At 45.6% G+C, this 26,992-nt stretch overlaps 1 protein-coding gene across 1 annotated transcript in view; it reads right to left on the bottom strand.

Moving 5' to 3' along the window:
- Positions 1-4,482: 4,482 nt before the first annotated feature.
- OPCML (opioid binding protein/cell adhesion molecule like) overlaps positions 4,483-26,992 on the bottom strand; it is a 415,412-nt gene continuing 392,902 nt past the window's right edge. The window contains exons 4-7 of the mRNA XM_059677241.1: positions 21,452-21,589; positions 20,940-21,060; positions 20,262-20,413; positions 4,483-5,074 (exon numbers count right to left, since the gene is read on the bottom strand). Coding sequence (XP_059533224.1) covers positions 4,974-5,074; positions 20,262-20,413; positions 20,940-21,060; positions 21,452-21,589 — 512 coding nt within the window. The 3' untranslated portion in view covers positions 4,483-4,973. The remainder of the gene's footprint in view (positions 5,075-20,261; positions 20,414-20,939; positions 21,061-21,451; positions 21,590-26,992) is intronic.

Below are 26,992 nucleotides of genomic sequence, written 5' to 3' on the forward strand. Positions count from 1 at the left end.
ACACCCATTGTCTGACATAGCTATAACGGCACTATTGATAAGTCATAATTTTTTTTTTTAATCTAGAGGACTCTGAACTTGACAGATACATTTTCGTACACGCACACATTCCGCACAATTGCACTGTACATGTCACAAAAATTTTTGAATGATTAAAAATGCTCCCTCTAACTAACGCGAGGGCAGCTATTATTACTTATCATTGCTATTATCGATGTCCTTATAGATCTGCCAGTAGCAGAGAATGTGGCCGAGAAAGAGTAGGAAGGTTCACAATCTTTCTTCCTGCACTCGGTGTGGAACAACTGTGTGCCTTCAAAGGGGCACCATTGAAAGACACAAAAAGGAATCTCTCAAAATATGGGAAATTAGGTTTGGCTGACTACTTTCAGGATGAAGACAATTGGGCCTAATTGAGTCCACTCCACATTCCTCTGGACTCCCAGAATTCTGCACCTGAAGGCTAAATTGCACGCTTTTCAGCTCTTTTTGCCATTTCTTTTAATTGCGAATCTATTTTCTTCTTCCTTTCATTTACTTCTCTTCTCTTAAATAAGAAATGAGGGAAATGAGACTGGCATTTTTATTTGTTTACTTTCAGTGATCATTAGGCGTTCTCATCATATGGTATCTTTCTTGAAAATGATGCCTTCCTAGTTACACACCTGTGAAGTTTTATTGCAACTGCTCAAACGTATTTGTCTTAAGAGAAAGACACAGGGAAACTTTGGATAGTACCACGGGGAGGCAATTGGGTATAAGCTTTTCTAGGTATAGGTCTTGTGCAAAATGAAGATTCTCCTTATTGGACAAAAAAAAAAATTAAAAATGAATTTTTCCAAGAAGAAAAATTTTATGCTGTTTTTCCTATTTCTAAAGAGATTAAAATTTTCTCTTTAAAAAAATAAAAATTTGTGGGTTGTGTTCTTTGGGGGAGGGGAGAATGGAGGGCTGGTTCCAGGTACTGCAAAGCCACTGTTTCTCTGGTTAAGACAGAGTGAGATTGCGAAGGATTTCCCCACCCCATATCTCTCCTCATCTTGAGCCATTTCTCACATCCTTCTACTGATGGGCTGATGCCATTCATATATCACTACAGAGGAGAAGACAATCTCAGTGGCATTGGAAGCACCGACCAAAACCAGGTTATTCAATTTACAGCCACTCCTAATGCAGTGACAGCGATAAACTCTCTTCGGATCCACTGCCCACCTTGAGGTTCTCTACACTTTTCACGAAAGAGTACTTTTGTCATAGGTGGAACTTGCTAATTCTTCCATGTTGAGTGCAAGGCAACTGGGTTGATGCAGAAACAGATCCTTCAATTCATCCTTGGTTATGGAGTTTCTAGGGTCCCAGAGCACACTTCCCACCCAGGTCTTGAGAACTCACTGCCCAATCTTGGAAACATACCATCTAGGACGAGGCACTGGTTTCAAAGGAAAGAGGCCCAGACCTCTTTTTTGATACAAAGCCTTACCTTTCCTTCTATTCAGTTGAGCACAGTTGCAGAAGAACAATCATGCACAAAATATATGCATGTGTCACCACCATTCTCCTGTATGTCTCCTCTCCCCCAGTTAAAGCACAAATGAGAAAAACTAAAAGCACTTGATTAGACTTGCAGATGACTATATCAGGCACTTGACATTAAACTTCTGAGAAAACAAGCTTGGCCAGAATCTTAACACTAGCACTCTCATTGGCATTACTTTGGTGGAAGTCCATATCAACTGTGTCTGGAGGAGGGGAAGGGTTTCAGAGTAACGGCATTGCTGAGTTCTTCTCACCTACCCTCGGATAAGCATTATTTGGTTATCTTCCCATGGAAAACCCTCGAAGAGCCATAGGATGCTCAGAGACTTGTTTGATTTTCCTCCTTTACCCCTACCCCATCCCCACCATGGACACATTGAAAAAAAATCTATCCAACAGGCATTATCCACCTACCCTCCATACGTAAAGTTGAAAGAGCACGTGTACTTGTGGATGTGGTCTTTAGTGAGCATTTACTGCTCGGTATGCTTCAAACTGTTGGGGAAGACCTACTGTCATATAGAGCCATCCCCACCAAAGTAACCCAAACAACACAGAAGCTGAGGGCCATCTGTTGTGAGGAAGAGCAATTTCCTTTCCCAGCGCCCAGCTTCCTGGGGTCTTATTTAATTGGTTTTCTTTATCCCAGACAGACGAGGATTGGCTGCAGGCTGTTCCCCCTCGGAAGTATGGCTGGAATAGGCAACTACCAGAGGTGCTTCCTGGTGTCCAGAGGAAGAGGGCAGTGCAGAGTTTCTTCGTGACTCTGAGGCCCAGCCTTGCCCTGTTCAGAAGGTTCTGGTGGCCTTCATGGCCCAAGGTTGGTGGGCCCCTTCTCCTAGGACACGTCCTGGACTGAAGAACATGTACTGCTTGTCCATTTCAAGAACCTCTTCTTTGAAACCCCTAACTCTCCACAGCCTCCACATTTATTTTATTCCCAAGCATCAAATTGAGGATCAGTAGACCACTCCAATGACACATTTGATTCTCATCCAACGTCTGACACCAACTCGACTCCAGGTGCTCAATGTGGTGACAGATCTGAAACACTGATGTCCGACTTTTAATTATGACTTTATGTCTGCTCATGATTGTCCCTGGAAACTTGGAATCAATACACTGCTTTTGGCACATCATTTATGTTCCCAGAATCCGGCTCCTGGTGGCTCGCTAGGAAATGCAGATGTCTGTTTACAGCTGGCAAATGTCGTATTAATTTCACTTGCACCAGCTCTAACACTTGTGAAAGTGCCTAGGTTTTTGTATGCCGAGGCAAAAAGGTTTGTATTTTATATGTGCACATAGCCACACACATATTTATTATTCATTATTTTGCTGAAACAGTTTCCCAGTCGGGTCAGGGTAGGTGTGTGAGCTAGTCATGGTGGATGCTTCTTTCTCACCCGCTCAGTAGGGCAGTCCCTGCAGCACAGGTGAAGTGAAACACAGCCTTGTGTGGTTTTCAATGCCCTTCTTCTGGATCACGGCATCCTCACTGGCCGAGTCCTTCCTGTCCCAGGAGATAATGTAGAAAGGTCAGATCAGCTCCTGTTTCTATACTAGGTCTGCTTTGACGATGGAGAGCTGAGGACATTCTCCCCCAGAGCTGGTGGAGCAGCAGCCTGTAGCAGAGGAAATTGTGAGTCACTTCCACTTTCCCCCTCTGTTTGCAGTGTTGTGTTAATCACGTGCTTGGAAATTAAGTGGGTTGCTCAAGTGCCCTCCTCAGCCCAGAAGAGCTTTCTGATACAAACACCAGAGTTGTCAACACATCCACCATGTAATTGGCCTCATCGGCTTTTTACTGGGTAGCTTTCAAACAGATTCAACTAAAACTGGAGCAGAGAGGAGACAAGAGCGGAAGACATCGCACTCAGACAGGTGGACTGCTCTCTTTCTGTTCCACAGGGAGATGTGTTTGTTTCCTTCTTTGCTCTTGCTGTGAAGAAAAGCCAGCCCTGGGGTGAATCCTATAGGTTCCTGACATACACTTTCTTGAAAGGTGGAGAGAAGCATGAAGGTTGGCTCCTTGGTCCTTCAAGTGTGAAAAAAGAAAAATACGCAGCAATCAAGGCTTCCCCAGGGTCAATTGACTTCCCAAGAAGGTGGCTGTGAAAACACAGTCTCTTCTGGGAATAGTGAGTGACTGATCATTAGAATTCTACTTTGGTCCATCCGTTAACCGCATCTATGTTGGGTGGATGGGATATCATATTCCAAAGAGTCCATGCCATATTGCTTTTCTATGCTGTTAGCCTGTGAGATCATTGGCTTTCACATGAGAAGCTGATAGGTAATTTTGAAGATGCCAATGTCTGCTGAAGGTAGAGGAGAAATGAATACAGTTGAATAGACACAATATGATTCGACATTAATATGGTGATGAATTGATAGTGAGTAGTGAGGAAAGAAATAGAAAGAAGTGTTAGAAAATTACATTGATGGATTGACAAATAGAGTAAATAGATTACTAGAGAGAAAGATGGGTGGATAGATAATTGAATGGAGAGGAAAATCAGACAATTGAGTAGATGGATAACTGTATGATTACTTTGATAGATAGCTTGATAAAACCTAAACAATCAGCTATCTATAAATCATTTTTATGAGCTGAATAGCATTTTTTTAAGGGAAATACTATCCTCAAAATGTCTACCCCCCTTTTGGTCATTTGACTTCTAAATTTTTAGTATGGGGTAGAGTGAATAGCTTCAAAGCTCGAATCCCTGTAGCTGGTGAGAAACGCATATAGAGCAGAGTACCTAGAGAAGATGCAATTATATATATATATATATATATATATATATATATATATATATATATATATATATATATATATATATATATATATATGCCTTGAGATAACTTCCCAGAAAGAAAGGATGTGAACCCTAATGTAATTAGATAATAATAAACATGGAGAGAGGGATATGTACATTGTAATCAGGAAAATGGTCCAAAGCTTAAAAGACACAGATAATAGGACACTTGGATATAACTCTTGCTGTGCACTACATTATAAGTCAAGTTGTGTCTTCAGGGTGTTTATCACGAGGCACGGTTTTGCCCAAATGGAGCTCATGTTTTGGTATGTGGGACAGGAGAGGTTTGGTGGTGATGATGATGAGGAGGGAAGCAGAGAAAAGGGAAGAACCCAGGGAGCAGGAACAGATTCCATTTTTGGACACACCAATGAATGATTAGCCTACACATGGTAGAACCCTGCCCTCCCCTCCCCCAACCCCACTCATTGAAACTGGAAAAAAAAGTCAAATAAACAAACAAAACTGAAGAATACAAATTTAAAAAAATCAAGAGAGAATATCAGAAACAAAGAAACAAAAAGAAGCCCAAACTGGTTTGCCCTCCGCAGTGTAGATTAAAGTCTGTGATATGGAGAAGCAGGCGTTGCTCAGAGAACCTATGGTTTCTTATCAAAACTTGATGAAGAAGTGAGCAAAGAGGGTCCCTGATAGCCAGAGACAAGCCAGCGCTCTAGAGGCCGAGTTTACACCATCAATGACTGCTCCAGGCCCTGTGTAGGGGAAAGAGAGACAGAGCCATTAGCATGCACCCAAAGGTACCATACTTATTGCTGAGCAAATATATAGACATGCTTCTCTGTCAGCATTCCCCCACCTCTCACTTCCACCACTGACCCTTCTAAGTCTGGACAAATGGAAAGTGCCATGGGGAGTATTTAGAAACTCAAAGGGGCAAATCAGTGGGATACCTTGACCACTATAGCCTGCTCTGAAAGATGGAGTTTAAAAAAAGGGGCGGGGGGGTGGAGAGAGGTAATGACAGTAAGTTAGGCCCATGTGCTAAAAAGTTAAGGCTGCAGACAGGGCTAAATGGTATGGCAGGGCCTGATGGCCATTTCATAAATATTACCACTAATGTGTTCTGTCTTTGGAGATAGAATCCTGGTCAGACAGGGATGCAGGAGAGAGCCATGGGGTGCAGGAAAGAGTCCAGAGTAGAGAGAACTGGGAGGGGGGTGGGGGCTTGGGAGGAACAGAAACATTTTGTGAGCAACAAATATGTAGGTGTTGATGTGGCCAACATTTCATCCCGTGTAACTTGGTATTGTGGAGGTTCCTCCTGAAGGAGTTGAGGAAGAATACTCAAGAGTTTTAAAGAGGAGGATTGGGTTTATCCCATCAGTCCATGGTGCCTCTTCAAAAGGAACAAAGACGACTCAACCTGTCATATCCTAACTGCCAGCTAATGATGCAGCCTGAAGCAATTGTACCTGCAGCTCTTTCTTTCTTCTTTCCTTGTCTGACCCTCTTCACACAGCCCTCCTGAGTCATTCACATTCCATTGAACAAGACTATAGAATCACACATGCTATCCATTTCCTTTCATCTGTTGTCCTTGAGAAGAAAGACCACGGAATGGCATTATCCTGGCCTATTCAAAGGGCCCAGGGCAGATATGTCTGTGGCTAACTCTGCCTCTGTGCACCTCCATCACCTTTATTGGGAAACCACAGGAATTTAGGGTCATAATTAAGACGGGCAGCTAGCAAGCAGAGAGTATTCCAGGGAAAGCAAAAGCAAGTACAAGCCAAGGGATTAGAAGCCATCAATAGACATTCCTATGAGGCTGTGACAAAGGGAAGGAGTTGCAAGCAAGACAAGCATGCCTCCTCTTCCTTTTCCAGCCAGGACTACACTGCCTTTTTAGAAGGAAATTGGGTTATTGGAAAGGAGCGTGGCTACTTTAAAACGCAGAGGTGGCATAGGGGCTGCTCAGATAGGGCCCAGTCATTTGGCATGTTTGTCAACCTAATGGTGTGGATCTGTGCCTGCCTGGGAAGGGACTGATGCTGACCTTTGCTTGAGAAAGATAGGTCTCTCACTTCAGCAGAGAGCGTTCAACTGTTCGAACTTCAGGGATTTCAACATGGACAACTTTTCTTCCTATGATTTACAATGTACATAATTCTCTTATTGACTAAAAATTCAGTTTTATATGATATCTTGAGAGTCTGGCTCATATTTCTCTGCAGATTTTTTTAAAATAGAGTATCCATAGACAAGGGCAGGATAATGTCTCTAGCTCAGGGCTACAATCTCCATGGAGGCTCCATAAATATTTATGGAAAGTAGCTTGACTCTGGGGCCTCCATCAGTCCAGATATATACCCTGAGGAAGCCTACTGAGTTGGAAAATTTCCAAGTTAAAGTTCAAGGTAATTTTCTATATTGTCTTCTGGGAAAAAAAGAGAATAATTTAGATGTTTAAAATGAGTTTATAAGAAAATGAGCAAAGTAGATTTATAAAACCCATAGGTTTCTTTAAATGCCTAACCAGTGTGCTATACACCTGCGCCTTTATCTAATTCATTGTGTTGATATTAACTTAAGAAACAGTTGGAGCTCTAAAAGCTCTACTTTAGAGGGACAGAAGTCTTCGTGTAGGGATAACTTTATTTCAACTTCTACAGTGGACTTTAGCATTTTGGTGATGTCATGATACAGCACAAGGTTGCATATCGCTAAACAGAGAAGAGAAGTTATGTATATAAGAAAGCAAAGCATAAAAAGGTGAAGTATAGAGAGAAAAGAAGGTGGCATCATAAAGAGAAACGAGTGTCTCTCATGGGATATGGGTTGCCATCGATGTTCAATGCTGATCAAGCAGGGCTTACAGCCACAGTTGAGCTTTAGTTGGGTGTTCCAAAGAGTTGAAGCCATGAAGGTGACTTCATGGATATAGAGGGTGCTCAGTTTGCTTTGGATCACAATGGTGACAAGTATGATTCTAAATGGTAAACATACATGAGCTCATTTAATCTTTACAAAACCCACTGAGCTATGTACCATTGACATTCCCATGATATTAATGGGGAAACTGAAGAACAGAGCCGTCAAGTACTTTAACTATGGTTACACAACTTACACACCCAGAGCTGGGTTAGAATTGAGTTACTCTGTGGACAGAGTCTGAGCCCTTGATTATTACAACTCTCTATGGATAACAATACTTTTTCCCTTTTTCCAGGGACCAGAGCATCATGTGGTGAGAGGAACAATGGACTAGGAATCTGGAAATCCAATTTCTCATGTGACTTTGCTACTTCCTAGCTGAGTGACGTCCTTTTTCTGGTCTTGGTTCTCCCACGTACATTGTGAAAGGAGGTTGGAACTGATGACATCTAAGACTCTTCTTCTATTTGCATTCTGAGTTATTGTATTAATAGAGACCCTACATCTGGTGCTAGAATGGACAGCTGGTGCATAGCCATATGGCCTTTTCCAGTTGATACAAAAGTCATCACCATTCTGTCTTTATCACAATACCTTGAGATAGCAACAGGGAACCAAACATTCCTAGACCCCAAGGTTTTCTTTCCAATGGCCTCATTTTCTATACAGCTTCAAGGCAAATGAGCCCTGGTTTATAGTATTATATAATATGGCAGTTTACTGCCAACGTAACTTTGGTCAATGAGCAATGACTGAGCTATTCTGGCCAAGGAGCTAATCTAATCCAGCATGATGGAGATTAAAACTAGCATTGCTTTCCTCATACAGATCCTGGACACATTGGAGAGTTGGCAGGTGGGCCAATACCAGTGTCATGGGGGCGCTACAGGAGGGCTCTCAGGCTCTGTCCAGAGCAAGATGAGACTGGTTCACATCTGTGTACCACTTAAGACACAGTTGAGCCCTGGCTGGTTTGGCTCAGTGGATAGAGCGTTGGCCTGCGGACTGAAGGGTCCCAGGTTCGATTCCGGTCAAGGGCTTGTACCTTGGTTGCGGGCATATCCCCAGTGGGGGTTGTGCAGGAGGCAGCTGATCGATGTTTCTCTCTCATCAATGTTTCTAACTCTCTATCACTCTCCCTTCCTCTCTGTAAAAAATTAATAAAATATATTTTTAAAAAATTTTTTTTAGAGAAGAAAGAAACAGTTGAAGCTCTAAAAGCTCTACTCCAGAGAGACAGAAGTCTTAGTGCAGGAATAACTTTATTCCCACTTTAGCATTTCACTCCCTAGATTGGAGAAATGTGGGACAAAAGCCATTGACAATGAACTGATTCTTTAATTGCATCAGTACAGTAACCCTGATTTTACTGGAAGTGAAGGAAGCATCTGGGTTGCATCTCTCCCATCCGGCCTCTATGCTCAGGCCACTCCCATGATGAGGCAAATCCTTCCTTGTGCTTTAATAGTGAAGTGATGCATTGCTGCTGCTTAACTATTTGGTGTGGCCGCATGACCACGTAGCCTCACTTCTGGTTCCTCAGGCTGGTAGGAGGCTTTGCCAACTTTAGCTCAAATAATCTATTACAGGGGAGAACATGATGTCGGAAAGACTCATTCCCTGGTCTGAACACACGTTTTCAGATGTCAACATGAAGATTCTTTCCCATGCCGTCATTTGTTCAGATCCCAGTTGCACAAACTTCTCCAGGCTGTTGATACCCGAGATAATACCAGTTTTAATTCCAACAAACCGGGTAAGAAATTCAAATGGTGTTCTCATTCTTATTATCTTATTTACATTTTCAAATGGAAATAGGGAAGAATGTAAAGAAAGGTAGGTCTTATGACAAACCTAGAATCCAGAATTTGAATACGTAAGACAGATTTTCAACGCTATAAACCCAAATTGGCCTGACTCCAAAATTATCAGCATTCGTTTTCAACTATGTATTTGTTCTTCTACAGAAAACTAACCCTGAGGTACACCTGGATAAAGGACAAGTGTTTGAAGAAAAGATGGGGCTGAAATAAAGACGGAGGAGCAGGGCCCAGGGATGCAGAGGCGGAGCAGATGTCTTCCAGGGCCTTGAGAAAGGCTTTCTGGGTCTCTGCACAGCCCTCCCTTGGCCTCACTGCCTTGTCTCTGTGGCCCTAAACATCTTTTGAGGTGAATCGCTGACCACTGCAAAAGTGCAACCAATCCTGACAGCTTTGGAGTCAGGCCAATTTGGGTTTAAATCCTGTCTCTATGGCTTGCCAGCTAAGTGATCTTCACATACTCTCAGTTTGTCATTGAGAATGTGGGTGAAACACTGAGTTTATAGGATAACTAACGGATTTGAGTCATGTGTCTAGTGCAGGGGTGGGCAAACTTTTTGACTCGAGGGCCACAGTGGGTTCTTAAACTGGACCGGAGGGCCGGAACAAAAGCATGGATGGAGTGTTTGTGTGAACTAATATAAATTCAAAGTAAACATCATTACATAAAAGGGTATGGTCTTTTTTTTTTTTTTTTTAGTTTTATTCATTTCAAATGGGCCGGATCCGGCTCGCAGGCCGTAGTTTGCCCACGGCTGGTCTAGTGCCTGGGTCAAAGTAAACATGCGACCCTGGCAACTGCTGCTCTGGTGGTTCCACACCCCCTACCTTCTACATGGATGTTTTCCAAGTACATTAAACCTGAGGTCAGATTTTGGTGGGTGAGGGAGTGAGGAGTTGAGATGGGTGAGATGGAGGGAGTGGTGCTGAGAGAGGTCATTAGGGTGTGGGGCAGTGAGCAGGGAAAATGGGAGAGGTCCAAAGCCAAGCTCTGTGGTAACGTCCAAGGGCAAAGGATCAGTCTACAAGGGCAATGAAAGTCACAGCTGTTCACTCAACAGGTGTTTTGGGAGCCGGCCATGGGCCAGGTTCTGTTTGCAGAGAGAAAGGTAAACACCAGCTCTGCCTTCACAAAGCTTGTGCTCCAGTGGGACTTTGAATATTCTCTGTGCTAGTCTAAAGCTCAATCAGTAAACACATGAACAAAATGAATAAATATATATTTAAATCCTCGCAGATTCTGAGAAGAAAACATTTGGAACAAATAGGTGATCATCTCTTTCATCTCAGGAATACCCTTCCTTCTGGGTGATCTTGAAAAGACAGAATTCAAGAATTAGAGAGAACCGAACTTGAATTCTGACTCTGCTCCTCTCTACCAGGATGACTTTGGACAAGACAGTCACCTTCCCTGAAACAGTTATTATTTTTTAATGTATGAAATGGGGAGGGGGTAGTTTCCCCTACTCTTGCAATGTTGCTCAGAGGATTAGTTCAAATGCTGTGTTAGATCACTGAGTATAAATAAAGGATGCATAAATATTAAGTAAATTAGAACCAGAAGAGGAATAATTGCTGATACCTCAAATGGCATCTTTTGTGGGGATCATACTTTAAGTCAGAGGTCCTCAAACTTTTTAAACAGGGGGCCAGTTCACTGTCCCTCAGACATTCCACACATGCGCACTGCGGGCCCGGGATGAGTCGGCTGCTAAGCAGGACAGGCAGCGGTGGCAAAAACACCCAGCGGGCCGGATAAATGTTTTTGGCGGGCCGCATGTGGCCCCCGGGCCATAGTTTGAGGACCCCTGCTTTAAGTGAAGAGACCTTGTGGGATACTAGGTTCTCAAGGATAATTGTCAAACACCAGCTGGAAGCAAACTAGGCATGGCCAGCAAGCAGTGCCCTGGCCCCTCCTGAAACGATGCCAAGAGGCTGCCAACCACAGAGAAGAGCTTCCCAAGGAGACTAGTCCTTCTGAGGAAGGGAATTTAGATGCCCAACTCTTGGCAAATGCCACATGTAGAGAATCTTTATTTATGGTTAACAATAATTTAACTTCGTTACAATGGCTCTTACAAATATCAGGTTTAATTAAATATTTTACAGGGATAAATTGAAAGTAAGAACATGTAATTATGCCCTTTCCCCTCACTCTAGTCCCTCAGTCTTCACCCATTTCAATGCTAAACATGAACTGTTTTCTTCAAGCCTGAAGCTGAATAGCTTTGAAAAGCTTAAATGATGTTGCAAAGCCACCAAACAAACTGTGAGTGTCAACAATGACAACAGCAAAATACCTTGGGGACATACATGCAGACAAGAATAAGTTAGGCTTCAGCACACAGAAAGAAGAGACAGAAAACCTTAGAAATGATCGTGAGATAAATTTCAGAAATTGTAAATGGAATAATGGTCAACTGGTGTGTCCACTCTGGGCCAGAAGGAAGGTGTTATGGCCACAAGAGAAAGTCAGGGGTGAGGGGGTGGGGGGTTGACAACTACATTAAGAAATAACAGCCCTAGCCGGTTTTGCTCAGTGGATGGAGTGCCCGCCAGTGGACCAAAGGGCCCTGGGTTCGATTCTGGCCAAGGGCACGTGCCTTGGTTGCAGGCTCCTCCCCAGTTCGGGTCTAGGTTGGGGCCATGCAGGAGGCAACCAATCCATGTGTTTCTCTCACATTAATATTTCTCTCTGTCTTTCCCTCTTTCTTCTGCTCTCCCTAAAAATCAATGGAAAATTATTATGGAGGATTAACAAGAACAACAAAATAAACAAACAAATAAAATAAAATAAAATAAAGTCCACTTTGGAGAGGCTACCTACTTCGTTAAAATACATAGACTAAGCATTTGATATTTAAAAAGCAAATGTGTGCACTTAACATTGAATTCACCTGCAGGTCTGGCTTCCGAAGCCAAGTTTGCTGCTGCAGTCACAGCAGAGGGGGCAGGAAGGGAGGCTGATCACCCTCCCTCTGCAGGAGCAGGAGTGGGAAACCAAGTGCCCAAACTCAGCACGAAGTTCCCAGAAAACTGCACAAGCTTCCTGATGAGGTCCTGCCTCATCCGGGGTTCGGAAGCTTAGAAATTAAGTGTCCATTACGGGCGATGCAGGTGTTGAAATATGTTACCACCCTTCCTTTCCATGACTGCAATAAACACATGGCATGGCTCTTTAGCAACAGTGGGCCGCAGAGCTGTCAACCTACTAAAATAGCAGGTGGTAGTGTGATCGCATTTAAAGAAGAAAAAGAAAAGAATCCCGCAGACATTTGCACTCCGTGGTAGCACAGTCAGATCAAGGGTAGGATCTGAAGTCTCCAAAGAGAGAGTTTTGTTCTGAAATGGGGATAGTTTTCTAAGTCTGAATATGAACTCGGTGACCTTCCTAATGAGACACCAAAAGGATAAGGATGTTCTTGGTGATTAAAAGAGGAGCCGGGAAATCTAATTAAGGGATGTGTGCGTTACCCTTGTGGATGAAACAGAAACCTATTTTCAGCTGCTGAAGGCGCAGCATCCCCCTTCCAAGGGGGCTTTCCTGCCATTGTCTGTAATTACAGTGCAGCGCGGTGCTGTTTTACAGGGGAGGTTAGCTGGGCTCTGGTGGGTGAGGACCAGCGGATGAGCAGCACACACGGGCAGCCATCTTTGTGTTGTTCTCTCTAGCACGCCCGGTTTCGTGTTAACCACAGAGACAAACGTTGAAGTTCCCGGCAGAAGTGAATGCAAATCTGTCAGCTCATCACAAACCTGAAAGAGGCGAGACCGTGGTCCATGCCGAACCATAGGCTGTGGCGCGTGTGCTGACATCAGCACAGCCTGGCTGCTCCGTGTTAAATTCTAAACGCTCAGGCTAATCGCCAGATGTCAGTGATTCGGGCGGGGGGTGGGGGTGCGGGGGAGCCATGAGGAACCTCATCAGAAACGAAATGTGAAAGGTCTGCATTTTTCCCCCCCCAATATGTTGACATTTTGCAGGTTTGGGAAAATACAAATGATAATGCTGCTGTCATCGGCCAAAAGCAATGGTGTTTCTCTCTGACTCATCTCCTCCCACCTGGATTTAAATTGAGGATTTGGAAAATAAAAATCATATCCGTTATCAGCAGGAAGTGGACAAATCTGTGCAGCTTTTGATGGCTCTGCAAGAAGAAATCCTTTGGTGAACATCTTTCTAAACAGTGAACTGGGATGTCTCAGATAGTTTGGCTCACAAGAAAAACCCACGGGGGGAGGGGGAACCCTAGATTTCAAATTAGAACTAAGAGGCTGGAATGCAAGGGAAGGTGTCAGAGAAATAATGCTCTGCCTTCCCTGGGGGGAGAAGAAAACAAATCCTTTTGAGCACTTGGCTTCTCTCTGGTTAGCGAAGAGGTTCATACTGTATAGAGGCTGCAATGATTGCCTCATTGACTGGAAGATATATTTATTCATTCAGCAAATGTTTACTAGGCAATAACCATTGCAAGATACAGCCCAATATTCTTTCTTTTTTTTAAATATGTTTTTGATTTCAGAGAGGAAGGGAGAGGGAGAGAGAGAGAAACATCAATGACTTCCCTGCAGATTTTGATGAAACAGGTCTGCGGCAAAGCCCATGACTTGCACTCTTAAAACACCCCGAGTGAGTCTAACCCAGGCTCAGACAGTGCTTGGTAAGGCGCTGGAAGACATGGACGGGGCCCTTCCGCTCAGTCATACTGAGCCTGGGCAGACCTATGGGGAAGGTGGGGAAGGAGCTAGAATCAGACTAAGACAGAATGGGAAGAGGCAAGTCACCATCTGCTCATGTCCCAGAAGCCAGGAGTGGAACGTTGGAGGCCCATGGGGGGCCCGGAGCTGGGAGGAAGCTGGATGCCCGGAGCTGGGAGGAGCTCTGCTAGGCCGAGGTGTGAAAGGCACTGGGAGGAGGTGGAGACACCACCATTGACCCTCCCTTTTGGGGGACTGGAGGGAAAGGGAAAAGGCAATAGAGGATGGTTCATGGTCGGTGTGCTCAGGGGAATCCTCACACTCCTCGGCCCAGTCCTCAGGCATCACCTGGAGCCATTTAAGGGAAAGGTGTGGTTGTTTGGGCACCTCAATACATGAGGGGGCAGGAGTGTGTCGGGAAGGTGGGGACTTAAGCGCTCTGCCTACAAGGACCGTGGGGTACATGGAGAGGGCAGCAAAGGGTAGGAGAGGAGAGGAGCTGGTCACTGCTGCTTCTAGCTGGAGAAAATCCCATTTGAAGAGCCAGCCTGGTATGTGTATTGATTCTGGAGGAATGGCCATGGGCCAAAGAAAATGGAGACTCTGTCTTCAGGGTTCCCAGGGGTTGGGGGGACGCTGAGGTCGGCTGCAGCTTACTAGTAGCTGTTTGGAGGGGCTGAGGCTTTGCCGCAGGAAAGAATGCAGAGCCCAGATGTTGCCTTCACTGGAGTCTTTTGCCATTTTCATTCGCAAGGACAGGATTGCTCTGAGTCGTCCCCTATTCCTGATACTTAACTCTTAATGTAACTAATTTGTACCGCTACGATTTCACAGATAAAAAGTGAGAAATCTGTTTTCCTCTCTGCAGCGACGCCCTCCTTTCTGGCTTTGTTTGCATTCCCTGCTCCTCTGCCTGCTGGTTCCAGTAATCCAAGCATTTATATGGCTCATTAAGCGCGTCGCACTCTCTGCAGCGCGGATGTAAGGATGTAATCAGGGTCGGAATCTGCCCTCTTAGCACTCTAAGGACAGGGAGGCGGGGCCTCTTGTTCAAGACTCATTGGAGGCAATGTGAGTTGGCAAGACCAGAGAAAGGGAAGGGCTTCTGGGAGGGCAGAGCAGTGGGCAGCAAGCTGAGCTTGGCTGGCAGGACCTCAAGGTGCCAGGCTCAGGTGGGCCTTCAGCGGCTGCACCCACTCAGTACAGCTGACATAGACTTAGAGCAGGCCTCCTCGCAGTAACAGGGTACTTGCCACCATGTCCGTGGGTAGGAATGCTGGGTTTTGGAGATCCGTTGCTCACCCTATATTTTCATTTCAGAACAGAGACTTAGAAAGCTGAGCATAAGCTGGGAGTCCCTCTGGTCCTGTTATATTTTATAGACAACCATGGAGCAGAGGGAATAAGAGCTTGTCTGTAGCAAAGTGGGGACCAGAACCCAGTTTTCCTTGCTCCTGGTACTGGTTTCTTCTCTACATTCTGCTGCCTTTTCAGTCCCTGCAGTTGCCCACGACTCAAGAAAGTACACAAGCTAAAACACCACTTTGAGTTGGCACACTGCCCGTGTGACCTAGCCCATCTGTGTGGCTTTTGAAGGGACAGTAACTGGTGTTTGAGAAACAAACTTCTCAGATGGAGGCCAAGCACTGATCCACCTATGGGTGTCTCCCACCTACCGATGTGCCTGCCACAGTTTACCTAGTCACTTCCTGTTTCAACCCACTCACCACCCCACTATCCCCACTGTCTTTGTCTTCTCTGAATTGGCTCTTATCCCATCTTCCTTTGTTTTCTGCATGCAGGTAGGACATGTATGGGAGATGTGCCTGTGTGAGAATTCTGTTAGGAGAATGTGTTCTCTGGCTTCTTGGTACACAGTCAGAGGGTCTCCAAAAATGAAACTTACAGTCCTCAAGGGCAAACACCAATGCATGCCTGGGAATATGGTGTGTGTGTGTGTGTGTGTGTGTGTGTGTGTGTGTGTGTGTGTGTGGTATGTGTATATGTGTATATGGGTTGTAAATGTAAAAATGTTCTTTAAAATAATGGGTTTTGATTTAGGTAGAAGAAGGGAGATTTGAGCGTGCCAAATAGGTGCAAGCCGGCTGATTGTTTATAGGGGGTTCTACCCAGAAGGTGATCCGCCAAAATCTGTGATGCATTGCCAAGCAGTGTGAGTTGTAATGAAATAGAAAGAGCTGAGACACTGGAACCAGACACATGGGCTTACTTCCAGCTCAAGCACTTTCAAGCCAGTGTGAGTTGAATAATCTCCCTAACCTATCAAATTCTTCCTCTGTTCAGGCTGGAGAAATATAGTATTTACTTCCTAGAGTCATTAAATGAGGTAAAGCAGGGAGAGCATTCAGCCCAGTGCCCCCTGTAGGTGGTAAGTGATAAGTAATATTTTGCAAAATCAGGGGGACATTGAGGGCTAGAAACAGCATTCATGGACATCAGAAAGGGTCTGTGACCTGGACAACATCCTTTTCACCTGGTGTTGAAGAGATTGCCACTCAGGCAGAGTATCAGAGAATCATTTTTGTGGGGACCATGCAGAACATCTTACCCAAACGCTTTCACTGATGAAAAACCCAGAGTGCACCAAATTGATTTCCCAAAACCATTCAGAGTGAGCAGCCGAACCTGGCTCTAAGGAGGCTCCGACTCCTAGGCCCTATTCTGTTGTCACATTTCATTCCTGAGCTGAACTCCAGTCCCTGGTATCACCAACCCAACCCTCCATTCTCTGCATATATTCATTCATTCATTCATTCATTCATTCATTCATTCAACACAAATTTCCTGACTGGCTACTGTGCTAGGTTTTAAGGATCAATCCAGACATGGTCCCTATGTTCATAGAGCACATAGGCGGAAACAGAAAAAAGTCTTTGATAAAAGAAATGAAGCGAATGGAACAAAATATCATTGCAACTAGAAGGTGAAGTCTATAGATGTAGGTATCTCTCTGTGTGTCACTGTTGCATCCTCATCACTCTGAGAAGCTGGCTCAGGGCTGGTCCTGAGGAACATTAGTTGAGCGAAGGCTGGCGAATGCACTGTGTTAGTGCAGTGTGTAGAAGTGTGACAGGGAGCGTGTATAATGGGGGACTGACCTCCCCTCGGAGGTCAGGAAAGGCTGCCTTCAGGAAGGGATGCTGAACGGGGAGTGGACACTAACCGGATGAAGCAAGACACAGCGAGTGATGGTGCGGTGAGTAAAAGTGGACAGGAGGCTCTGGAGGAGTGGAAAGCACAATCCCAGCAGAGCAACACGCCTGGCAGCCATATCAAGAGCAGCAGTGATAAGATGGATCATGGAAAACACTGGCAAATGCCAGCGAGAACTACAGAACCTTGTCTTTATACTACAGTCTTCAGCCTGGCATACCTCTGTGAGCAGCAACATATTATTGACAATTCACAAGGACAGGCCAGGAAGTACTATCCCAACTTTAGCAGAGTAACTGAGGTCTATCGTCTCTGTGTGTTGTCAAAGTCATATATGTAAACATGTGTGGGGCTCTCTCCATATGTATGACCTTATTTGGCACTCTCACCAGCCTTTAAAGGCAGGTATTAAGATCCTGATTCCATACGTGGGGAAAGTGAGGCTCAGCAAGGGTGACTAGCTGGAACGTGGCTGGCCAAGTTGGGATATAAAGCTATGTCTTTAAAAGTGTCTGAATTGTACTTCCTCCCTCCCCGCAACTCATATGTTGAAGCCATATGTCTCCAGTGTGTATTTGGAGATGGAGACTATAAAAAAAATAATTAAGATTCAATGAGGTTAAAAGGGTAGGACCCTCATTTATCAGAGTTATTGTCCTAATAAGAAGACACACCAGAGAGCAATCATCTCTCTCTCCCCCTCTCCTTCCCTCTCTCTCATCTTCTTTTCCTCTCTCTGATCCTCTTTTCTCTTTCCCTTTCTTCCTTTCCCCCTTTCTCCCTCCTCCCCTTTCTCTCTCCTCCTCTCTCCATCTCTATATCCACCTCTATCTCTCTCCACAGATGCTCACAAGCAAGTCATGTGAGGACAAAGTAGCCATCTAAAAGGTAGGAAGAGAGCCCTCATCAAAAACAGTTTTGGCCTCCAGAACTCTGAGAAAATAAATTTATGTTGTTTAAGGGATTGGCCCATGATATTTTGTTATGGCAGCCCTAGCAAATTGATATCGTCTTGATGTATATCTGCTGTTGTTATCTCCTATGACACACCTCTTTCCTTAGTTCATGATAAAGAGGGACAAGATCCTGAATCACCTAGTGGTCAGACCTAGGCTGCTTCTGTTGGCTCTACTCCGTGGTGGGCAAACCGCGGCTCACGAGCCATATGCGGCTCTTTGGCCCCTTGAGTGTGGCTCTTCCACAAAATACTACGTGGGGGCGCGCATGTACAGTACGATTGAAACTTCATGGCCCATGCACAGAAGTTGGTATTTTGTGGAAAAGCCACACTTAAAGGGCCAAAGAGCCGCATGTGGCTCGCAAGCCGCTGTTGGCCGAACCGCAGTTTGCTGACCACTGGCCCTGCTTCCTGTCACTGACACCACTAACTGAGGGGGTGATAGCAGGGTCGGTGGCTGAGCACTCTAACCCCACCTTTCCTCGTGGTTTTCTCAAGACCAAGGATGGACAGTCATAGGCCTCAAGGTGTGGGTGGAGCGAGTGGCCTGTGACTGTCCTAGATCCAGCGCTGTGAAAAGACAGTCACAGAGTTTCCAGGTCTGGGCAAGTCAAAGGTTAGCACTTTTTATATGACCGAGAGTGATCATATGAAAGGAGGGCTGTGAGGCTCCGCCGCTGCAGGCAGAGCTGAGTACCACCTGCTGCCTCATCTAAATGCCTCACTCTCTCTTGCTAACCTCTGGGTAAACACCAGCATCTGCTGAAGGGCCCAGTGCAGATTCACTAGCTAAGTGTACCTCAGTGTTGCTTAACCTCTTTCTTCCTCCTTTACACTCATGTTTAAAATGGGGTTAATAACCTGTCTGCGTAGCACTAACATGATATCTGGAAATCAGTAGATATATTTATTATTATTAATGACTCCAAGCACTTCTACTTTACAATAAAGGTTTTAGAATTAAGTCTTTAGCCCTTTTTGCCTTGGGCTGAAGGTATAAAACATTCCTACGAAGGTGACTTCCCCATGGAAACAATAATCTGATAATCCATTTGGTCTCTGGCTGGCTTCCTCTTGGTGTTGCTGTGTATAGAAATAGCAGAATGGTCATCCTTTTAAAGGCCACCAAGTAGAAGGTGTTTTTTTTGTTTGTTTGTTTTGGGGTGGGGTGGGGGTGGGGCAGGACCCTTTCCCTGAAACATATAATGGCATTTCATGTGTGTGCATGTAAAAGCTATCTCGGTCTACATGCCTGCCACTTAAACTGTACAAACCAAATCCCTAAGTCTATCTACTAAGGCTAAATCAACCAGGGAGGTGGAGCAGGCAAGCCTGTCTCTGAAGTAGGCTCAAGTTCAAATGCATAGGCATTCAGGCAGGCAGAGGAAGGAAGGAACATGCGGTACCCACCTGCCACTGCTGATGAGGGGCTTATTTCTAAGACACACACAGCACAATGCACACACCATGCAGAGAGAAAACAAAAGACATAGATCACACATTTCAGATGGTTGGTGGACGCCGTTTAGTCAACGTCAATGCCGAAAGCTTTTGCAGTGTCTGATGGGCACATGGGAAAATGAATACCTTTTCGTTCTACTCACCAGATGCTTCCCTCCAACCACATCTCAGCAAATCAACAAATACAGACACACAAGAAATCTCACAACAAGCTGGCCCTGGTCCTTGGTGTGAAACGTGGCACAAAGGAGATGGACACGGCAGTGTGGGAAGATTTAGTGAGAGAAGGACAGGGCTTCCAAGGGAGGCCTCTCTGGCTCTGGGGCGCTCTCCATCCATGTGGGAGAGAAAGGCCTCCAGAGAGAAAGGCATTGATGCTCCTGCTGTGGACAGAACAGTCCTCATGAGGAGGCCTCAGAGGGCTGCTCTGTTCCTTCCGATGAATGAGGACATGACACAGCAATCAACACGAGAATTATGATGGCGGCAGTTGACTTGGCTTAAAACTATAAAGCTAACCCCCCTCAAAATCATAGACTCTTACTAGAGAAGGTACCTGAAAATTATATCTAATTTGCCTTGCAGATCTTTCCATAGCACTACAACTGAACTGTCCCCGGGTTCTGTGTTGTTATGGCAACCACCATCAAACTTGGTTCCGACTTGGGTTTACCCCTTTTGTAAGGTGCAAACCTTGCCTTTCAGTAGACCAGGGGAGAGAAACACCACTGTTCCACATGTGAGGAGAGTGACAGGGGGAAGCGTTTTTGTATCTAAGGGTGGTGGGTTGAGCAGTATGGATGGACATAGGCCAAGCAGCTCATGCCTTCCTCCCTCACGTCCCTCGAGCCCCTCACGTGGCTGAGCCCATGCGCCCAGGCTTCCCGCACTCACCATACAGTGTGATGCTGGTGTTGGTGTTCCCAAGCTTGTTTGTGGCCACACAAGTATAGTTCCCATAATCCTTTTCTGAAACATTGAAGAAAGTCAGAGTGGATATGCGCCCTTTATTCTCAATCCTCACGCCGTCCAGGCCGGTGGCTAGCCTGCAACAGAGAAGGCACTGCTGGTCTGGTTCTACAGATATAGTAAAACAGTGGACAGGTGTTGGGAGAACTAAGATACCACAGGCTAACCCTACAGGCGGCCTTCCTCCTCCCAAACCCCTTTCCTCGAACTGACCCAGTTCCTGCACCTTGAACCATAAGCATCATAGCTCCTATCAGCAGGGAAAAGAGAAGGATGCTAACATTCCAAAGGCTACATTTACTGGTTCTCATCATCAAAGATTGCCATGTGTACAGCTAACCTCAGATTTGGAAATAAGCTCAATTCATTAGCCCATTTCCCAGGTTCCTCCTCCTCTTTTTTTTTTTTTTTTTGTGTGTGTGTGTGTGTGTGTGTGTGTGTGTGTGTGTGTGTGTGTGTCCTTGTTTCTGGTTCTAAAAGAGCCTCTGTTTTAAAGAAGGCGGTAATGCATTTTGGTTCCTCCCTTACTGCACCCCTCTCCTCCCATGTAGGAAACGCTCGGTCAGCTCTGCTCAGACAGCCCTGTTTCCATTCTCATGGTACCTGGTGTCTTCCCTGAACCACTGGAATTCAGCGGTGGGCACGGCAGATGCTTCACAGCTTAGGATGCCCTTCTGACCAACGGACACACCCATGTTCTTGGCTTTTGAGATATAGGGAGGGTCTGTGGGAAAAGGCAAAGCAATTTCATGACATGGATAAAGGGCACATTCAGTCGCCCTGTTGACAGATGGATTTCTTTCGGCACCTTCCCTTCCCAGTTAAATTACCAACTATTTTAGGGGAGAACCTTCTTGCTTGAAGATATTGCTTCACCCCAGCATCTTCTTTAGGACTTTAAGCCAACTCAAAGCTATCCATTCTCCCCATTGGCTAAGAGCTGTGACAGTCACAGGAAGACTGGAATGGGGCACAGCAATCTAGTCAAGTATTTTCCTGATGGAGACAACTGGGTCTTTCAGAAAACAGCATTGCCATTACCAGCTTGTCCCTCTTAGCCCCTCCTCCATCTCTCCCCTCCCCGCCCCCTCTGGACTCCCTGACAATGGACTCACAGTTTACGGTGATTTTGACTTTCCGCACATCAGGAGCAGCCACATCGTTCAAGGCGCTGCATTCATACTCCCCCGACTGGTCACGTTTGATGTCAGAGATTTCCAGGTATTCGTCCTCACTCACAAAGCCCTGGCCTTCTGGGAGCAAAGGAGCAGACAGAGAGCAATCATGACACTGGGAAACCAGGGACCGAGCACATGCACGTCTAGAACTGGGAGGAGGAGGGATCTGAAGTGCAGAGAGGGGGTTTAGACATCAAGATTATAAAACGCCACGTTGGTCCAAAATGACGGCATTTGAAGAAAGGACTTTTCTGCTGGAGTCTTGGATCAATGCCTTTTTGTCCAACTCACTTTAGCTTTTTAGACTATTTGGTGAGAAGATATTTTTTTCTTATATGATTCGTATGAGGATAAACTAAAAGAGTACATGCGAAACAGGACAGCACATTACTAGAATCTGATATTTTAGAGAATTGCCCTGGTCAATAATATAACAAAGACTGTGGGAATAACTTTAGAGTGTGTTACTATGGCCACCTTCATTTTTTCACTATGTAGAAATGCCGTTGAATACAGAATACAAACTACTACTTCTTGCAGAACAAATAAGTGGCCACTTAACATGTTAATGCAAATAAATGCCAAATAGCTGGCTTGGTTTCAAACTGTGAAGGAGAAGATAAAGTAAAGAATGAATGAAAAAGAAAGGACTTTGTGACTGCTATGTATTAGGTGCGTTATAATCTCTTGCCAACATAAACATGATAGCCCCACATGATGGATCCACGGTTACTAGAATGGTCTCAAGGATTAAATACCCGGCTTTGTGGGGAGCATTCTGGAGGCTTAGAGGGAAACTTAAAAAATTTCAGGGAAGACACTGCAGAGCATGGAGCCTCCTGGGGCTTGGGGTTGGGCCCTACCTGTAGGAATCTCAGAGTGATGGTGCTGGTTGCAGCTCTCGACCCCAACAGACATTTAATCAACCAGGTTAGTTCATATCGTAATTCCTCAAGGTTCATTAGAGTGATATATATATATATATATATATATATATATATATATATATATATATATATATATATATATTTTCCTTTTTTCTTATTTTTCTTAGACTTAGAATTTCATAATTAAAGGAAATTCTAAGATCGCTCATTTCAGGGAGTCTAATAAAGATGAATATTGCCTCACTTGTTGAAATAATGCTGGGTGACCAATCTATGATTTATAAGGGTTAAACAACAAAATTAAATACACCACAACGACTTTGTAGATTCATTGCACTGTTCCTTTTCTGCGATGAATAAATGTGGCAGGATCAAAAGTCTGGCTTCCTTGGAAGACTCTATTATTCTTTCCAAGTGCACTAAAGGGTATTTGCCACAGGTAACTCAACTCCACCGCATTCATCCAAACAAATGAGCAGCCTGCATGCAGGGGGCCTGACTGGTGCCTCAGGCAGGGTCCCTGACCCCTCTCCTGGGAGAGAAGGGGAGAGACCATATCATGCTGCACAATGTAGACAAGACAGATGTCGTGAAAGTCAATGAATACAAGTCAATGCAGGAGTGATGGCTGCTCAAAGGGAAGGGTTCCATTCACAGAAGAGGCAGGCCAGTGTGCCAGGACCCCGAGTGGTTCCCCGCATTTGGGAGTAGGACAGTTCCTGGGTCCTTCGTGGGAGGAGAGGGAATTCATTTTCACCATCTGTAACGCCCTTTTTATGGGATGGATATGTGACAGCAGAAAGGAAGGAAGGAAGTGCTTCTTGTAAAATGGGGATCATTACGATAATGCTACCTCATTAGGTGAGAGATGAATTTGTCAAATTTGTGCTGTAAAGTGAGTGCTTCTCAGATTTTAATTTGCATATGAATTCTTCTGGGATTTAAAATATATAGAGGGAGATCTGAATCAGTGGGCCAAGAGGGGGGCCTGGGATTCTGTATTCCTAACAAGTTTCTCAGTGCTGCGGGTCTGAGGCCCACTCTGAGCAGTGAAGCTGAAAGGCACCGCCAACTGCTGCTCTAGGCTCCTCCTACTCACACATGTATAGTTACCTGGGCCTGTGAGGTGGCCAGTAGGTCAACAAGGGCCACCGAGTGCCCCCAGTGCCCAGGTCTCTGCGAAGCAGCACATCAAGAACCGGGCTCGGAGGGTCCACAGAGGCTGAGTGCCTGAACCCCTAAAGCTAACATTCCCACCAAGTCTTTATGGTCTTACTCCAAAACACGCATCCTGTCAACGCAGCTCCTTGGCTAAGAAATGAGAGGTGGATGTTGAAGCTCCTCGCATCATAAGTCCACGACCCTTTAATACGGTTCCACATGTTGTGGTGACCCCCAATTTCATTGTTACAAATTGAACATAATTAAAGCATAGTGATTAATCACAAAAACAATATGTAATTATATATGTGTTTTCCAATGGTTTTAGGCGATCCCTGTGAAAGGGTCATTCGACCCCCAAAAGGGTCGTGACCCACAGGTTGAGAACCACTGGTCTACATTCTCATGAGCCCCAAACTGGGGCAGTTTATACTTCCCTGTCCCTGAGCTCACTTTTTAAATTCTTGATTGTCTTCAGCTCCCCCAAGGGCAGTATTGTGGTTCATAAGAGCTGGATGAAGCCTAAATATTCAGGGATGAAGAGATCGAATAGGAAATCCAGGGTAAATTCTGGAAGCTTCTTGACCCAGCTCTTCCCCCCTTTCCATCCTGTCCTGCCATGCCAGCTGCCTGTGGACCATCACTCATGTCCAATGTTTTTCTTCTTTTGTCTCAGCCAATTCCTTGGAATTTTGAAGTTAAAAGGATGATGAGGGCCCTGACCTGTTTGGCTCAGTGGATAGAGCATTGGCCTGCGGACTGAAGGGCCCCAGGTTTGATTCCAGTCAAGGGCATGTACCTTGGTTGCGGGCACATCCCCAGTAGGGGGTGTGCAGGAGGCAGCTGATCGATGTTTCTCTCTCTCATCAATGTTTCTAACTCTCTATCCCTCTCCCTTCCTTTCTGTAAAAAAATCAATAAATATATTTAAAAAAAAAGAAAGAAAGGATGATGAGGGTCAAAGGCATCAGCCTTCCACTTTTTGGATTCTTACCCCTCGCAGAATATCTTCCCCTAGAGATGGCCTCAGGGGCTGGCCTACTCCTATGCTAGATGCTTCACATAGTCAAGAAAGTTGTCCTCCTAGCGGGGCAAACCCTGCCTGGCAAACCCTTTGACGTGATTAAAGTTGCCTCCTAGGTGTCCCCAGCCCACCATCCCTTCTCATGAGCCATGGAAAGCAGCTGCTCTACCTACAGGAGTTACGTTGTAAGGTTAAATGTCAGCACCCATCACAGCTTTTGCCAGGAGACCTGTCAGTTGGTGACTCAGTGGCACATGCCTGGGTGCAGGTGCCATAGAGAAAATGAGCAGGAGTATAAGAACGGGGGAGGAGTGGGGAGAGGATCAGAGTTCAAGGAGGCATCTACACAGAGAAGAAAAGGCAAGGGGGAGAAATGCCATAGGAAGAACTCGGATGAACAAGAAAGCTGGACGAGAAAACCAGCAGCCGGAAGGAAGCCGGTGCAAGTGGGGAGAGGTGAGCACCCCACGAGTCCATCTGGCTCAAATGGTAGCATTTCTGGAAATGCAAGAAGTTTGCCTACTGTACAGCACAGGGGCTCTTATAGATGAGCATATTAATCCTGGCTTGGAAAGTTGGCATCAAATGCCATTTAATTAGGTGCATGCATCTGACCTGCTCCGAGAAGGAATTGCACTTTCTCCTTCTTTGAACTCCTTGTGTATCTAGTGTAAGATAAACCTACAGTATTTGTTCACTCTACTGGTGGCTACAGGCTTGGAAACTCTGAGCCTCCCTCCCCCCCAAAACAAAACAAAACAAAACAAAAATCACTCTCCCTCTCCACTTACTTAATCTCTCCTGTTCTGCCAGTTCCTGCCCTCCACCCCTTGACTCTCCTTAGACTACTGCTGGCCATAAGCACCTCGGAGCTCCCCCTCCTTAATTAAACCAGGGCGTGTGGACAGCAGTACACTCCATCCCTGCCTGCTCGCAGCTCCCAGAGGCATCCCTTCACTGCACTGAAGTTAATGAAAAGTGTGATAAGCCCACTGTTTCATTTTCCCTTAATTAATACAAGCGATGGACTTGTGCTAAAGTCATTTGGGTTTGGATACTGAGCCTCTGGGTCAACATCTCACTCGCCAGCAGTGACAGAAGCTCCTTGTCTTGGGCTCAGATAACCTTTCTCAGGCCGAGGCCACCGGGACCTTCCCCAAGGAAGGAGCAGCTTAGCCGGATCCAGGCTGCCGGCTGGCCTCCTTCCCTGGAGCTTAATGACAAGATCCATGTGTTACCGTGAAAGCCAACTGAAAGTCTAGAGGGGGAAAGAGTACATTGATGATGCTCCCAGTAGCTGGGGACACAAAGACATTTCCTGCCAATGGTGAGTTTCCTGAGTCGTTCCCCTGTTCTGATGGGACAGCTGAAGATGACAGGAGAAGAGAAGGACTCAAGTAAGTCATCCAGTGGGCGTGTCCAGAAAGATCAATTCTGATTCACTGCGCTCTTCCCCCCCCCCCCCCCCCTCCCAGGAGGAGAAAAGCCAAAGATGAAAGGATGTGAAGGGCTTTGTCTGGTGGAAGGGGCAGTAGAAGAGACAGTCAAGGAACCAATGGGCGGTGAGGTCTAGGAGGAAGTGCCTACAGGTCTCCTCCAGGGGGCGCACCGGAACCACCCAAGGAACACTTTACAACAGATCCTGTGCCCATGCTCACAAATTGACTGCATTGGCCTCAGAGGGAGCCCCAGATCAGCCTTTCCAGGGGACGCTCCTGTACAAAGATGACTGAGATGACCCCCTGGTTAGTACACTGAGGGCTCTGTGGCCTTCGCTCTCCAGGTGCCAGCCACACGTGTAGACTCCCAGGCTTCCTTTGCTGGGAAGGCACTCGGGGCTTGGAGTACACCTGACATGACCTGGGGAGTAGGAGCATCTGATGTGACCTCGGTTGCCCTGGCCTTCTCTGGGGTCCTGCCATTGCAGGCTCAGGAACAGAGACATCCTGTGGTGTCAAGGTGGCTCTCATCTGTCACTGTTCTGCAGCTGCTCAGAGATGGGCAGGAAAGGGTTTTGACAAGTATGAAGGACTGTGTGTGTCTGAGGGTAATGTCTCGTATTAATGGGGGAAATTAATTATTTCCTTTCTCTTCTAAGACTCCTTTTCATGCACATTTTGACAAGTAACTGCTTTTATTCCCTCCCCTTGATGGGTAGATTGGAATAATGTCTTAAAGGTACCACTAATCATCCATCTGAATGATGTGAGGCCCATTTTCCTGGGTTTGAGGGTAACTGGAATACAGGAAAACGATGCTGCTCTCTTTTCTCTGCCCTCCTCTGTTTTCTCTAAAAACATCCCTTCTTACTTATATGCCTTCCCTCCCTGATCCTTCCAAACCAGAAAACAGATATTGTGAGGTAAGGAAAGGGGCCTCAGTGGCAGTGAAGGCACCATGCTTGGT

Source organism: Myotis daubentonii, chromosome 19 (assembly GCF_963259705.1).
Source record: "Myotis daubentonii chromosome 19, mMyoDau2.1, whole genome shotgun sequence".
Classification (NCBI taxonomy): domain Eukaryota; kingdom Metazoa; phylum Chordata; class Mammalia; order Chiroptera; family Vespertilionidae; genus Myotis; species Myotis daubentonii.